Raw genomic sequence first — 16,983 nt, 5'->3', positions numbered from 1 at the left:
GATTTTTAAGTGAGCGATTGCTCACTGCTCAGCTTAGAGGGAACTATGGGCCTCACCAGCCACTTGCAGACACATCATGTACAGCCCACAAACCATTAGACGTCAAGGTCCTCTTTGAACATGATAGATGAACATCATCATCATTTAGCCATTTAAAATTTTCAACCTTTCATGAGAAAATCCAAATTTTAAAAGTGGCCTTTTCTGTTTTTTTGGAAGATGATGATGCAGTCTAGATGGTGTAACAGTAAGACAAGATCATTGTTTTAAAAACCAAATCGTAGCTTACTATAATTCAGGAAAATATATTTGCTCTTTTTCCAAGTATACGGAGAAAACATGAATCTTACCCATCCAACAAATTGGCATTTCTTCTTTTTTTTTTAAGTGTCTAGGAAACATTTCTGTTGAATGTTCAGTTGCATTATAAAGAAAGTTTATGAGATTTTTAATTATGTGTGGAATCTTATGTTTTATAACTTTGGAATGAACTTTGAATCTTGTACTTGTGACATATAGCCATATAATCTAAATATTAAAAAATAAAAGTGAATAAATCAGTTTGAAATAGTGCAGCCACGGAGAGACAGAAGTTTTACAATAAAAACTATACTTTTAAGCTCTTATCTTGGATGTGATTTCTGCAATTCTCCCTCTAACCAGTGTATAGTATTATAACTCAGGATTACCAAAATCAAATATATGCTTAGGCTTTTAAAAAAAATCTGTGGACGCAAGCAGATAACTTTCATTCTTACTCTATGCTCACATGCGTTGAAAATTATTAACATTGCTGACTTTTAATATAGAGAGGACAAATATTTTCTTTTGTACTAAGATATTTTATTCCTTTAAGCACATATGTAGATTTGTCGCATACTGAACATAGAGAAGATGGTAAAAAAAAAGATGTCTCATATGCTTAATTGAATGCACTTGTATTTTTTATTTAGTTACGCACATGCATACCAAGCATGAGATTTAAGTGACAATCATAAAAGAGATCAGTTATGTCTGTATACTACTTCTCTATTATTTCCATTGTAAAAAAAGGTATAGTAATTAGAAATATTACAGTGCATATACAGTAGAATAGAATAGAATAGAATTCTTTATTGGCCAGGTGTGATTGGACACACAAGGAATTTATCTCAGTGTACATAAAAGAAAATACACATAATGATAGGGGTCAAATAAGCAGTGAAGAAACAATATTAATAAGAATCTTATGATACAAACAGCAAGTTACAATCATACAGTACTAAGTGGGAGGAAATGGATGATAGGAATGATGAGAAAAAACTAGTAGAAATAGAAGTGCAGACTTAGTAAAAAGTTTGACAATGTTGAGGGAATTATTTGTTTAGTAGAGTGATGGCGTTCGGGGAAAAAACTGTTCTTGTGTCTAGTTGTCTTGGTGTGCAATGCTCTGTAGCAACGTTTTGAGGGTAGAATTTGAAACAGTTTATGTCCAGGATGCGAGGGGTCAGCAAATATTTTCACTGCCCTCTTTTTGACTTGTGAAGTATACAGGTCCTCAATGGAAGGCAGATTAGCAGCAATTGTTTTTTCTTCAGTTCTGATTATCCTCTGAAGTCTGTGTCGGTCTTGTTTGGTTGTAGAACCAAACCAGACAGTTTATAGAGGTGCAGATGACAGACTCAATGATTCCTCTGTAGAACTGTATCAGCAGCTCCTTGGGCAGTTTGAGCTTCCTGAGTTAGCGCAGAAAGAACATTCTTTGTTGTGCTTTTTTGATGATGTTTTTGATGTTAGGTGACCATTTTAGGTCTTGAGATATGATAGAACCTAGAAATTTATAGGTCTCTACTGTTGATACTGTGTTGTCTAGTATTGTGAGAGGTGGGAGGATGGAAGGGTTTCTCCTAAAGTCTACCACCATTTCTACGGTTTTGAGTGTGTTCAGTGCTAGATTGTTCTGTTCGCACCACAAGGTTAGTTGTTCAACCTCCCATCTGTATGCGGATTTATCATTGTCTCAAATGAGTCCAATCATTGTTGCATCATCTGCAAACTTCAGTAGTTTAACAAATGGATCGTTTGAGATAACAAATAATGTTATAAAATGTTTCCGAAGATCGCTAACTTACATAAACTATACATGCATGCTGACTCTCTGATATAATATAGGTATAATATAGTATAATATAATATAATATAATATAATATAATATAGGGTTTTCCTTCTTTACCTTGTTATGGATATGTTGTAATGCTTCAATGATGATGAAAAAGAATTCATTTAGTGACAAATACAGTACTATAGAATACAGCCAAGTGGCTAAATTCTTTTCACTAAAGTGTGTGTGGGTTTTTTTTTTTTGTTTTTTTTTAGCAAAACCCAATTTCAGGGGAGATGTTTGAAAAATATTCCAACAGTAGTTTGCAACTTCTTTTTCTTTTTAATATAGGTCCTTCATTTGCTACAGTCTTATTTGGAATCTAAACAGAGGGCTAATTCAGATTTTCATCAGAGTTTGAGCAACATTATCACTAATGTATGTGGCAAGTTATGGTTGGCAAATAGGTAAGTAAAAAATGGAATACAGTATATTTATAGTCACAGCTCAATAAAAATAAAAGCAAATATGAAATGCACAGTCAGACAAATAGTAATAAAATGAGGGTTCCACATAATTGCTAATAACGTGGCAATGTGTCATCTCCTGTTTGGATTATTGCAATGGGGCTACCCTTGAGAAGTACTAGGAAGCTTCAGCTGGTATAGAATGTGGTCACATGAGCAATCTTAGGTATCCAAGGAATGATGCATGTAATACCTCTGCTACGTGAGCTGCATTGGCTGCCTGTTTGCTTCAAGGTCTAATTCAAGGTGCTGGTTATGATTTTTAAAGCCCTACACGGCATGGTTACCTATAGAACAAGCTTCATACCATAACATCAGTCCATACCATCCAGTCAGGCAGGAAGGGTATGATTAGTTAAATTCCAACTACTGAGGTCCAGGAAAAGAGTCTTCTCTGCTGTTGCTCTTACCTTTTGGAACATTCTCCACTCCCCCAAGGTGTAGTGGATCCCTGTCATTCTGACTTTCAGAAATGTCCTAGTTCTGGCATATTACTAGGGGACTCATGGATGAATATAACCTGAAGGCCCTCACCCAGGCTTTTAATTAACTTTGAATGTTAAATTGTAATGATCTTTATCTCTTATATAAATTTTATATACAAGTTTTATGTTTTAATATTGTACTTGTACACTGCCTAGAGTATCTCTATGAGGAAGATGAGTGGTTTTTAAGTATAATGAATAAATAAAAAATAAATAAATCTTCTTAGTGGTTGCCTGTACTGGATCTTGTACCAAGAAATCTGTAGCCTCTTGGTGAGACAATTAAAATTTGTGATAAATGAGTCACTCTCTATTGCCAGTTATGTGGAATTACACTGGGATTATTGGTCTTTTATTTTAATAAGAGGAAAACCATCACTTAGAATATAAATCATTGATGCTTTAGCTCAACGCAGTAAATTAGAGCAGCACATTTCAATCTTTTTCAAATCTGGCACCTATTTTTAGTCCAAATATATTTTTCTCTGGAAAGAACTCTTTTTTAAAAAGTCTATTTTTATCAATAACAGAGACCACTTTCTCTGAGGAATAAAACTAGCAGTAATACCAGCTGTGTAGACAAAATATATATGTATTTAATCCCAAGGTATTTGAAGCCTAAATCCTTCCAAGAGAAAATTTGCTTCATAAATTAAAATTTAAACATAAACATTAGTCAGACTCTATATATTTCCAAGAACTAAATCAACATTTTCTTGTATACTTAAGACAATAAAAATGAACAAAAGCTGATAGTTTTTGAAAAATCATTACAAAAATGTATATTCTTGTATATAAACTGTGGGTTGGACTAGAAGATCTCGAAGGTCCCTTCCAAACCTGTTATTCTGTTCTGTTCTGTGCCACATATAAAAGGAATGCCTACTTCACAGGTTTAAACATTCAGCACTAGGCCAGACAGGACAGAATAAAGCAAGTAGAAAAAAAAATAAAATGTTAAAATGTAAGTCATTTAAATTTTGCTATTGACTTTGTTTCTAGGCAAAATCCTTGTCTGGTGACTAGAGCAGCGTATCTTGATGTCCTTGTTCTGTTGAATAATTATGTGGGGAAGGCAAAAATTAAAGGTAAGGTTAACGTAATGCATCAATTTCCTGCTTGGGGATTAAAAACAGCTTTTAAAGCACAGCTGATCTTTGGAGAGAGAAGCAATGGGAAAAGCAGGCAAAGCATGAGGATTGCTTCACTCACTAGTGCCTCTCGTTAGGGCTGGGAAAAAAAGCTTCTAAAACACAGCTGAGAGTTGGAGCAGGCAAAGCACGGAAGAATGATCCTCCTTATGGCTGAAAAAAGCTTCAAAAAAAGCTACATTCAGAATATAACGAGCCGGGGTGGCGCAGCAGGTAGAGTGCTGTACTGCAGGCCACTGAAGCTGACTTGTAGATCTGAAGGTCAGCGGTTCAAATCTCATCACCGGCTCAAGGTTGACTCAGCCTTCCATCCTTCCGAGGTGGGTAAAATGAGGACCCGGATTGTGGGGGCAATAGCCTAGCTCTGTTAAAAAGTGCTATTGCTAACATATTGTAAGCCGCCCTGAGTCTAAGGAGAAGGGCCGCATAAAAATTGAATAAATAAATAAATATAAGATGCATCCAAATTTTCAGCCTCTTTTAAAGGGCAGGGGAGAGCTATACTCCCAAAAATGCAGTAGTTATAATATTCCTAGATAGCCCATAAGCTAACGTATTGTTTTTTCCAGGATAAGACTCCCTTGCATTTGTATCTTTCTTATCATTGGCTATTGCTGAATTTTTGACTTCAGTACTAAAATTTTGTGACATGATTAAATTTAGGCCAGTTTGGAATCTTGTGATTATAACTACATTGCAGTTTCCAATGGCAAGTATGCTGTCCATGAATAGCATGCAGAGCTGGTTACGGAAAGGCACAGTATATAACACTAAATGCTACTCAAGAAATGCAAAAATAATTGTTATTGCGCAAAACCTGAAGCAGTATTATACTGACTATATAGTTTAATAATGTATCCATTAACAAATAGCAGTGTCCGCAATTAAAGTGATGAAGAGAACTCGCTGGCTCATATTTTCTTAAGATGCAGCTGTGGGTAGCTAGGGAGACAGTTTGGGTAATGGTAGACTGTAGTTCTATCAAAATGGTCCCAGCCAATGTGATATCTCTAATTGGACATTACTTTAATTTTATCAATAGAAGGAGCATCATTTGTATATATTTTTTTCTGTTAGTGTAATGCCTGATATATTTTAAAAATGTTTTAAAAGATTACTTCAATGTGTGTTATGAAAACAGAGCATGATTTGAAAATGTATTCGCTTCCCTTGTTTGTTTGTTTATTGGATATGATGCCTCTCTCCGAGGACTCAGGGCAGCTTACAACATATAAAAAGAAAACAATACAATACAGTAGCCTAAAGCCAATTTATTTAAAACTAAAATCCCCAATTATATTAAAAATAAATCATACCCACTCAAACTACAACCATAAATAACATTCATTGGCCAGGGGCTAAGGTCTAATTGCCCCAAGCCTGGTGGCATAGATGAGTTTTCAGACTCTTGCGGAAGGCGAGGAGGGTGGGGACGGTGCAAATCTCTGGGGGGGAGCTGATTCCAGAGGGCCGGAGCCCCCACAGAGAAGGCTGTTCCCCAGGCCCCGCCAAGTGACATTGTCTAGTTGATGGGACCAGGAGAAGGCCAACTCTGCGGGACCTGACTGATCTCTGAGACTCATACGGCAGAAGGCGATCCTGCAACTTGCAAGTAATCTGGCCCGGTGCCATGTAGGGCTTTATAGCATTAAACATTTTCTGGGTTTGTGTGTTAGAAGATAAATGCTATCAAAATGCTATGTTCAGTGTGCTGTTCCTCCTCTGTCATGCTTTGAGTCTGTCTTTTACATCAAATACCTCTTAAATGGATAGTAGAATTCTGTTTCCACTGTAAACAAAATTATGACTATAATTACTGAATTTCACCCCTCAGTCTTAATATCTAGATCAAGGAAGATTGAATAAACCAAAACAATAGAAATAACCCACAGATTCTTGTGGAATCGAATAAGAGTTATGTGATTGTCCAGTGATTTTCAGTTTTTAACCAATAAAGAATAGTCATTTTTGTCAGAAATAGGCAATAAATTACAGCCCGCGTGGACTATAATAAATCATTTCTGGCGGTCGATGGATTGAAGAAAGAATCTGCTTTCAAACAAAGTTTCTTTTTATTATAAAAGTAGAAAAATAAAGAATGCCGTAGGGGGCATATAAAATGCGTCTTTACATCATGGCAGCTAACAAAGGATTAACAATATAAAATGGAGAATCTGGAGGGGACGGGTGTGATGCATTAATGATGTGGCAGGATTTTACATCATAATAGGAGGAGCTAATAAAACACACACTGTTAACTATTTAATTACTGAATAACTCTGAATGTCTCTGAATGTCTCTGGGGCTGTCAATATTCATCGTGACAATTTTAAAATAATGAATATTAACTAATATTTAGCAATATTCAATACATTAAACATATCTATGTTATATTTGTGTGAGTGTTAACTGCATTTATTAGCCAGCCAGCCAAATCCCCTATAATGTCTTTTGAAATACTCAATTTTCAAATGTTTCCAGATGCATTGTCTTCATCAAGTATCCCAGTAGTAAGCATGATGCCCATAAGTAGTGTTCAGAGGTGGTTATGTAAAGTCACAGTTTATAATCCTTTTAGAAATAAACACACACACACACTCAGGTAATCCTCAACTTATGATCACAATTGAGCCCAAAATTTCTGTTGCTAAGTGAGACATTTGTTAATAATGTCTTGCCATAGTTAAACAACTGCAGTTGTTAAGTTAGTAGCATGCTGGAAGTTGTTAAGTGAATCTGGCTTCCCCATTGACTTTGCTTATCAGAAGTATACAAAAGGTCATCACATGACCTTAAGACACTTGAGTCAGTTACCAAGCATCTAAATTGTGATCATGTGACCATGGAGATGCTGTAGAAAAGATGTCATAACTCACTTTTCTCAGAACTGTTGTAACTTTGAACAGTCACTAAATGAACTGTGGGTAAGTCCTGTACCTGTATATACATACATATTTACATACACAAAAATATATGTATAATATTTATTGTAATATTTAAGCTATGTATTTTAATGAAAGTATGTGTGTGTGTATACAGACACATAATGTGTGTGTGTGTGTATAGTTTAATTAAAATGCATAGCTTGTAATGATATTTTCTGTCAACCATAATAAATATTTTTATCTTAACCCCTAATATGTTTTAGGCCAGTGGCACCCAACCTTGTATAGGTATCAGGGACCGGTTCCATGGAGAGAGGTTTTTTCACCGACAAAAGGGTGTGTGGTTTCATGTGCTGCCTGCATCCCACGGACAGGGCTTCGCTTCTTTGCTTGGCCCAGTTAAATCTATTTAAAAGTTGCCTAAAAAGATTATAAAAATATTGACATTATGTGATCTGTGATTAAATTTAACAAAATTATGGAACACAGGTCTATTCTAAATATCTAGTTTTTAAAAAAAGTTTTTTGAATAGAGGAGCAAAGCTAACGCATCCAAATGTTTGTCATATCTAAAGCTTGTTGTAAAGCTTTATTTTCTAAGCTCCACCTTATGCAATCCTTTTCTGTATCCTATTTACAAAGAAACTTTGTACACAACTGCACACATTTCCATTTCTCAGAAAATATCTAAATGTATAATACTGTTTTAGGACTTGAACAGGGACCAAATTCAGAAGTTTGGGTCTCTTTACTTTCGAGTTTTAAAAGGAATGTAACTTAAGCTGAAATAACGGTGTGGCAGGAAGTTGTTAAACCAAGTCTCTATGCCTTTTTTCCTGAGATCAAAATGCCCCTTTTTCAAAGAAGTTTAAACCCACCAGAAGAGAAAAGAGTAGCCATATTTTCCCAAATAGCACTAATAAGTACAAAGATGGAAAAATAGTTTTCAGGAAACTCTGGATAAGTGATTGTCCCAAATTAGTTTGGAGCTAGTGTTCTTTTAACGTCTGACGAAAAATACAATAAAAGTTATAGTACATATAGACCTTAATACATTCTATATAGTTATGGCTTCCAGATAGTTTTGAAAATTAGGAAAGGAGGAAGACGAGATAGGAGGAGTTGTGGTAGACAGATGTCCCCATACATTCCTCATCTCAGCAGTTCTGAAGTATGAAAATTATATAGTTGTCCCATTAGCTGAGGAGGTAGCACCTATCTCGTTTGCCATCTTTCAGTGTCTGGAATTTCTTTGGCTTGGATCCTTTTTAAAGGAAATTGAATGTCTTGCAGCTCCATCTTTAATGGGAGTTTCGTGTTGTCTGATGTCATGCTTAAATCCCTCTAGCCTTTTGGCACCAAAGAAAAGATGTGGAAAAACATATGGGGAATATTTTATTCAAGAGCCCACATACTCTTGTCCACTATAAAAAAGAATGACAGTGATATATATTTCATCTATTTATAGCTATCTTCATTTCTATGTGAAAATACAGCAAATCCTGTGGGGCTGCTTAACTTCTTCTGATTTATTGTATTTTGTCTCTGAGAATAGTCAGTGGTTCTATCAAGTTCAAAGTTTTCTGTCCATTTTAATAGTGCGTCAGCGATGTTGATACATTTTGCTGCTACTACTACCAGGGTGTTCTTATACTGCAAGCACTTTGGACTTAATTGGCCTATTTAGGAGTATATGCTATTCATTTTGGCAACTTGCATCTTTAGGGCTGTGATAATTTCCAGTTGGTGTCAGCATTTGATTCTTAATTTATGCACAGTTGGAAGTTTAGGTGTAAATGAACCAGTTGTACATCATGAGTCTTAAAAATTCAGATTTTTTAAAAAGTGATTTGTAATTGGAAAGGGCTTCTTAAATCTTTAATCAATTCTTTATTTTTCCTATTACATTGTTCAGAGGGTCTCATAGTATAGTCTAGAAACCTCTAAGAGATTTTGGCTTAAGAACCAACATAAAATACTATTTAATATTAGCTACTATTTTCTGGTATTATGTTAGTGGGGGGGTCAGAGGTCGACCTCTAGGTTTCTCCCTTGTGGGGTGCCTCAGGGGTCGGTCCTCGCCCCCTTGCTATTTAATATCTACATGAAACCGCTGGGCGAGATCATCCAGGGGCATGGGCTGAGGTATCATCAGTACGCTGATGATACCCAGCTGTACATCTCCACACTATGTCCAGTCAATGAAGCAGTGGAAGGGATGTGCCGGTGCCTGGAGGCTGTTGGGGTCTGGATGGGTGTCAACAGACTAAAACTCAACCCCGATAAGACGGAGTGGCTGTGGGTCTTGCCTCCCAAGGACAATTCCATCTGTCCATCCATTACCCTCAGGGGGGGGAATTATTGACCTCTCAGAGAGGGTCCGGAACTTGGATGTCCTCCTTGATCCACAGCTTACATTAGAGAACCATCTTTCAGTTGTGGTGAAGGGGGCATTTGCTCAGGTTCGCCTGGTGCAACAGTTGTGGCCCTACTTGGACCGGGACTCACTGCTCACAGTTGCTCATGCCCTAATCACCTCGAGGCTCGACTACTGTAATGCTCTCTATATGGGACTACCTTTGAAGAGTGTTCAGAAACTTCAGGTCGTGCAGAATGCAGCTGCGAGAGCAATCATAGGCTTCCCTAGGTCTGCCCATGTCACACCAACACTCCGCAGTCTGCATTGGTTGCCGATCAGTTTTTGGTCACAATTCAAAGTGTTGGTTATGGCATCGGACCAGAATATCTCCAGGACCACCTTCTGTCGCACGAATCCCAACGACCGGTTAGGTCCCACAGAGTTGGCCTTCTCTGGGTCCCTTCGACGTCGTCTGACAGGACCCAGGGGAAGAGCCTTCTCTGTGGCAGCCTCGACCCTCTGGAATCAACTCCCCCCCCATAGATTAGGACTGCCCCCCTCCCTCCTTGCCTTTTGCAAACTCCTCAAAACTCACTTCTGTCTTCAGGCATGGGGAAATTGATTCCCCTGGGCCGTTTCCGCTTTATGTATGATTGTTTTTTATATTAAGGGTTTTAAATTTGTTTTAATCATTGGATTTGTATTGTTTCTTGTTGTGTGCCGCTCCGAGTCTTCGGAGAGGGACGGCATACAAATCTAATAAATAAAAATAAAAATAAATAAAAATAAAAATGGGCAGATTTATTTAGACAGGTAAGCAGATTACCTAGTTTGAGCAATGACATTTCTGCAAGGAAACAACTAAGCTTAGAGAGCACCAAGGACCCATCAATTCAATCCTGAGTTACAAATATATTTTGTGAGTGTGTGTGTGTGTCAGAAATATTTTCCTTTATTGGTGTGTGTGTGTGTGTGTGTGTGTGTGTGTGTGTGAGAGAGAGAGTATTTATCTTCTCTCTTTTCCCCTACCTTGGGAAAGAACCATTTTCCAAGGTATGACCTGGGTTCTTAGAAACTAATTGATGGAGCTCAAGTTATGGGAGGTTGAGAACATACCAGCATATATTAGTAAGCATATATTATTGGACACCTTTGCTGGTTTCCATGTTGTGATTTGCTTACTAGAAATATCAGAATCCCATCAGAAGTGCAAAGATCAGATATCTGTTGCAGTGGATGTGAAAAATAGTTTATCTGTCTAGACTGGAGTGATACTAAATGGCTTGTTTTTAATTTCAAAAATGTATCTGTTTCATTGAAGGAGAAAAGATAATAGATAAAAAACATGGTCTCAGATCGAAGTATTTTTTTCCACAGAAAATGTTAACACAAGTAAAAATAACGAGGCACAAATATTTTTGTCTAGTATCAAATCTTCTTCCAAGTACTCTAGAATATAAATTAAGAATAATAGTTCTTAATTTTTGATAACAAAGATTGCTGGCATTCTTATTCAACCTCAATGGATTTTCTTTTGAAAAAAAAAGGTATACTGTTTATATACTTTTGATCTTATGTGAATTGGTATATTGTATGCCTATTGCAAAGCATTCCAATGATTTCCTGCATCAGCTATGTTGCAGTCACTCTTGTACATTTATTACTGCTGCCATTACTTTATAGATGGGATCCTAAGTAACGGAAGAAGCTTGTCTTTACTAGCTCTTCACTGCTGACATAGATGGTGGAGGTGGACAGATTCTGAGTCTTCTTGATATCGAGGTGCAAGGAGACTTGGCTAAGATGACTTATCTAAAGTCATCCAATAAGATTCTGAGACTAAAGGTGGACGAGAATCTGGGTATTCTCACAATTAATGTGGTACCTTGAGCATTACAACATCCTGGCTTTCATAAATTTCTTGGCAACTGGCCAGAAGATGTAGGACTTTTCAGATGCCTGCTCATTCAGGACACTGAACTAAAGATTATCAGTTGCTATTTGTGTACAGCCAATGATATAGCAACCTTTTCCTTTTCTTACAATGGTGGATGTGTTCTGATGGGAACAATGAATACACCAACTATGGCTCACAATCATTTCATTGGCTAAATTTATTTGATGTGTTACTTTCCTTTGATCATGATTTATATGTGTCTAGGTTGGGCATGCTTTTATTGTGGTAACCATACCTGAAGTTCTCCATATCCTTTCTCATTCTACCATCCTATCTCATTTCATTTCAGAAACAGACGTGAACACATTTTGGGGAGAAATTAGCACTGTTATCTTGGATTCTGAACTAGCAACGGGTATCAAGCATTCTCCTACAGCCCCGGGACTTGCTCAGTTTCTCCAGAGCATCACCAGACTCTTCATTTCTATGTGTTCAGTGATGGCAGAACCTAGATTTGCAAACAGGAATTTACTTATTAAAAATAATACAATGAAACCAGGTTTGTCAGTTGAATACCTGCTACATTCAGACTTTTGTGAAATACGTTTATTGGTCTTAGAAACAATCCTTCTATGGTTGAATCAAGTAAATACAAAACATGTGATGGAAGAAAAAGGAAACGTTCTGTTGAATCTACTGACTGGCTTGGAGGACACACTTATTAAGATAGCTGTTAAGGAAAAGCATCCTGAATGTTTTTGCAAGGTGACACCCTATTTTTTTCTTTTTCTTTAGTGCAAATAAATTACATATAATAAAATAAGAATTTAAAATTAAATTAAATTTTGTGCTGATCTATGCCTGAGTAGGGACTAGAGGGTTGTAAAGGGGAAGGTTTTTTTAATGAACATAATAAGCCATTCTCCTTTTCTGTCCCTCAAATTAAATTCTAGTTATATATTCCATTTAGGCTCAGAACAGTATTTCCTGTAGCTATTTCTTCCCTCTGTAACAGATATTAGAGGCTCTGTATAAAATGGACCTGAGAAATGTGCTTGCAAAGATGGAAGATGCTATAAAGATGAATCCAAGAGAGTTCTTGCATTGGATTATGAATATTGCAAATACTTCTGGCAGGTATACTGTCTTGTCTTTTTGTGTTTGGTTAATCTATATTTACTGGTTGCAGACTGCCTAATGAAAATGAACTTATAGAAAGAGAAAACATTATTTCAAAATTTAATGTACAGTAATCTTATACAGGTAGTTTTTCGTTTAAAATGATGATTGGGCCTGGAATTACAATTATAAGCCATCTCAATTTTTAAGTAAGACATCATATTAGAGGAGGGTCTTTGCCCAGGTTCTCCTGGTGCACCAGTTGCGGCCCTATTTGGACAGGGAGTCACTGCTCACAGTCACTCATGCCCTCATCACCCCGAGGTTCAACTCTCTCTACATGGGGCTACCTTTTAAAAGTGTTCTGAAACTTCAGATCGTGTAGAATGCGGCTGCGAGAGCTATCATGAGCCTTCCTAGATTTGCTCACGTTTCGTCAACACTCCGCAGCCTGCACTGGTTGCCGATTAGTTTCCGGTCACAATTCAAAGTGTTGGTAATGACCTTTAAAGTCCTTCATGGCGTCGGACCAGAATACCTTCGGAACCGCCTTCTGCCGCACGAATCCCAGCGACTGATTAAGTCCTACAGAGTTGGCCTTCTCCGAGTCCTGTCGACAAAACAATGCCATCTGCCGGGCCCCAGGGGCAGAGCTTTCTCTGTGGCGGCCACGGCCCTCTAGAACCAACTCTCCCATGAGATTAGAACTGCCCCCACCCTCCTTGCCTTTTGTAAGCTATTAAAGACCCACCTATGTCGTCAGGCATGGGGAAGCTTAGCCCCTGGGTTATATTATTTATGTATGATATGAGTGTGTTGTATGGTTTTTAAATAATGGGTTTTAGATTTCTTTTAATGTATTAGATTTGTTACATTGCTGTTATTGTTGTGAGCCGCCCCGAGTCTTCAGAGAGGGGCGGCATACAAATCTAAGTATGATGATGATGATGATGATGATGATGATGATGATGATGTAACTGCATCTGATTTTATGGCCTTTTGGTGGTAGTTGTGGTTTAAATATTTGGAGATATTTAATAGATAAGGTTTTTAAAGCAAATTAGCAGGAACTACTGTATTTTTATCCAGGTTGCCTGTTGATTGTGACACTGTTCTTATTAAATATTTTATTTGGTATATCAATGTTAACATTTATTTTTACAGCATTGAAATTCAAAGCATATCCCTTAAATTTGCCTCGGAGTTGCTCGTACATCTTATACAAAACTGGCAAGAGGTAAGGAGAATTATTTACCAAACTCTTGTTCAGTTTTAGTATGATTTAAAAACAATCATAATAAATACAAAATTACTTTCTGTAGAATCTTTAAACATTATATTTGTTTTTTGAAGCATTTAATTTAATTGATTCATGTATAAATAGCCTGATATTAGGAATTCAATCCTCACACACAGAAACATACAATGAGGAAGGTTTCTGGATTATTCTAATGTAAATTTTCACAAAACGTTAGAAAGTAGTTTGTCTTCGCTTTTATCTTTTACAATTTAATTTTTAATTGCTCACATGATTTATTTTTTTATGGATCCTAAAGTGGTTTTGGATTTTTTGCATAGAATCTTTTTTTTAATCTATGCAATTGGAAAGGCTGAATATTATTATTGGCCATTGTGGTGATTTGGGGTGTGTGTGTGTGTGTGTGTGTGTGTGTGTGTGTGTGTGTATGGGTGGGATGATTTTCTGTGGGATGGCTGCCGGGGCACAAAAGACTTTCTTTCTGGTTCCTGCCAGATTAAATTTTGTGATTGGCAGGACCTGCAACATGCCCCTCCTGCCAGACCTGATGGGATGATTAGATGTAATGGAGGAAAGGCAATCCCTCAAGTAAACTGCTTTTTATAGTACTTTATAGGTTATTATTAGCATCTTAAATTGAACCTGGAAGCAAACCAGCAGCCAGTGCAGCTCACAGAGCAAAAGCACAATACCCACAGACTGCAGAACATGCATAACTAACTACCCACACAGCTACATTTTGAACCAATTAGAGCTTCTGCACACTCTTTACAGACAGCTTCATGTTTTGTCAGTGTTCAGAGTAGTAGCACCCCTTCCCGAAACCCACCAGGTCCTAATATATTTATATTTATTGATACTTTTAATCAGTATGATAGAAACTAACACAAATTAATACAGTATAAGGTAAAGCAAATGGAAAAAGGCAATAAAAAGCAAAAATTGCAAGGAAACAAAAAAAGTTAAAGAGAAATAGAAAAGGAAGAAAAAAGATACAAGAAGTGGCCTTTAATATTTAATATTAATATTCTTCAGAACAGTTGTAAGAAGAAATATATTTTAAACTATCTCTAAAATCATATCAGATTACACTTTTTGTGTATCATATCTAATCAAAAACATACATCACAAATTCATTTTTTTCATTTTTGCACAAAAAGTCTACAAGTAGTTTCCAGTCATCAGATAATCTAGATAATGTTTTTTTCTCTAATCAAAGAAGTCAATTTATTTATATCAGCACCATCTGTCAACTTTACCTATTCATTTCTCCTTAGCAGGTAGTGTTGAATATTTCCATCTCTGTGCACACTATAATCTATATTGAAATAATCTTCCATTTTTCCTTGTAATATAATGTAATGTTATATTAAATAAATGTTTGTATAAATGTTGTAACTCTTAGCATTTACAAAAAATATTGCTTTTGAATTAGTAGTGATTTCTAAGAGATCGCCTGCAGTTTTCTTGGTAAGGATTTCAGAAATGGTTTGCCATTGCCTTTTTCTTAGGGTTGAGAGATAGTGGCTGGCCTTAAATCATTCTGCTGGTTGTTAAGGTGAACCAAGAACTTTACACTTTTCTAGTCCAGGTTCTTTAATCAATACATCGGCTGGGTCTTAGCAGTTAATTTACAAGACCATTAATTTGGGGGTTAGAAATTGGCCAGTGCACAAAGTTCTGATTTTGCAGAATATTGATGGCTATTGCAATAGTTTTAATGGCAGTACCAATTGTTTTGTAGGACTTCAAATCAGAAACAAAACAATGGCTTGAATTAGTTAGTTATTACTGTGAAGATGAACAACAAACAGATCGGAGATTGGCTGCTGCGGAGATTCTTGTGAGCATTACACCATTTTTCCTGACCAATCAGAAGCTTCCCTTGGGTAAGTAATTAGGCAGACCAAATAAGCAAAAGTTATTTAATTTTCATGCTCATTAAATATAACATAACAATAAAACACACATTGAAATTTGTACAGCCAAGTCTTATAGTTTGTGCTTACTTCTTAATTAAGATGCTTCTTATTGTTTAAGGTTGTGGTAATCACTGTTAGAATTCTTCATGATTCAAGGTAATTTTTGTGCAATTGCTTACTTATAGTAGTTTGCCCAAGATACGTTTGCCAAGGGTTCCCATTCCATATGAAGTACAGTGAGAGGAAATTCATAGGTGGAGATTTTTCTGCAGAAACTCCATCCTTCAGGAATGTCTTATCACCATACAGAAGATCTGGGCTTTTACTCATGATATTTAGGAAATTATTTTTTTAAAAAGACCCTTTTAAAGGACAGCTGAAACTATGCACCTGAGATGATTGATGGTGCTACTAATATCATTCTTGATGGATGAAGGAGAGGTGTTTGAGTTGATATTATTCTTGATGTTATTCATTAATTTATATATTGTTGATATTCTTGATGTTTTACGGTGCACTCCTTAGATTTCTTTGGATTTGATATAAAAATCAGAGATAAATAAATAAACATGCCAAATTTACACATATACAGTGTTCCCTCGATTTTCGCAGGTTCGAACTTCGTAAAACGTGTATACCACGGTTTTTCAAAAATATTAATAAAAAAATACTTTGCAGTTTCCCCACCCTATACCACGGTTTTTCCGGCCCGATGATGTCATACATCATCGCCAAACTTTTGTCCGCCTTTAATAAATATTTTTTTTAATAAACTTTAATAAATAAACATCTTGAGTAATAATCTAAATGGTTGCTAAGGGAATGGGAAATGGTAATTTAGGGGTTTAAAGTGTTAAGGGAAAGCTTGTGACACTGTTCATAGCCAAAAATAGTGTATTTACTTCCACATCTCTACTTTGCGGAAATTCGACTTTCGCGGGTGGCCTCGGAACGCGGGTGGCCTCGGAACGCGAAAATCGAGGGATTAGATTAGATTTATTGGATTTATATGCCGCCCCTCTCCGCAAACTGTACTCTAGATTTAGAGTAATGTTTTAGAATACAGGCAAACCTTCACATAATTCATTTAGCCACGGTTCAAAAATAAGGCAATGAAGAAAGGGGATTTGCATCTGTGAAGTTGTGATTAGCAACATGTCCAAGTAATTGTGATCAGGGCAGTGAGCACTTGGCTTACAGTTATGACATTGTTACAAATGGCAGATATGTGATACTTACAAGTCGCTCCAGTTAAGTCAGTTATGCCACTTTTTCTATCTAAGGAGCCCGAGTAATCTA

General features: G+C 36.5%; 1 protein-coding gene across 2 annotated transcripts in view; it reads left to right on the top strand.

Moving 5' to 3' along the window:
* Window positions 1–16,983, top strand: part of THADA (THADA armadillo repeat containing) — a 114,792-nt gene that overhangs the window by 85,634 nt on the left and 12,175 nt on the right. For both annotated transcript variants that reach the window (XM_070734533.1, XM_070734532.1), the window contains 6 exons: window positions 2,433–2,548; window positions 4,096–4,181; window positions 11,735–12,150; window positions 12,401–12,522; window positions 13,669–13,741; window positions 15,507–15,651. In XM_070734533.1, the coding sequence (XP_070590634.1) occupies window positions 2,433–2,548; window positions 4,096–4,181; window positions 11,735–12,150; window positions 12,401–12,522; window positions 13,669–13,741; window positions 15,507–15,651 (958 nt within the window). The remainder of the gene's footprint in view (window positions 1–2,432; window positions 2,549–4,095; window positions 4,182–11,734; window positions 12,151–12,400; window positions 12,523–13,668; window positions 13,742–15,506; window positions 15,652–16,983) is intronic.

The sequence above is a fragment of the Erythrolamprus reginae genome, chromosome 1 (assembly GCF_031021105.1).
Source record: "Erythrolamprus reginae isolate rEryReg1 chromosome 1, rEryReg1.hap1, whole genome shotgun sequence".
In the NCBI taxonomy this organism is placed as follows: domain Eukaryota; kingdom Metazoa; phylum Chordata; class Lepidosauria; order Squamata; family Dipsadidae; genus Erythrolamprus; species Erythrolamprus reginae.
The sequence above is the reverse complement of the archived record's forward strand: the minus strand, read 5'-3'. Positions and strand labels throughout refer to the sequence as shown.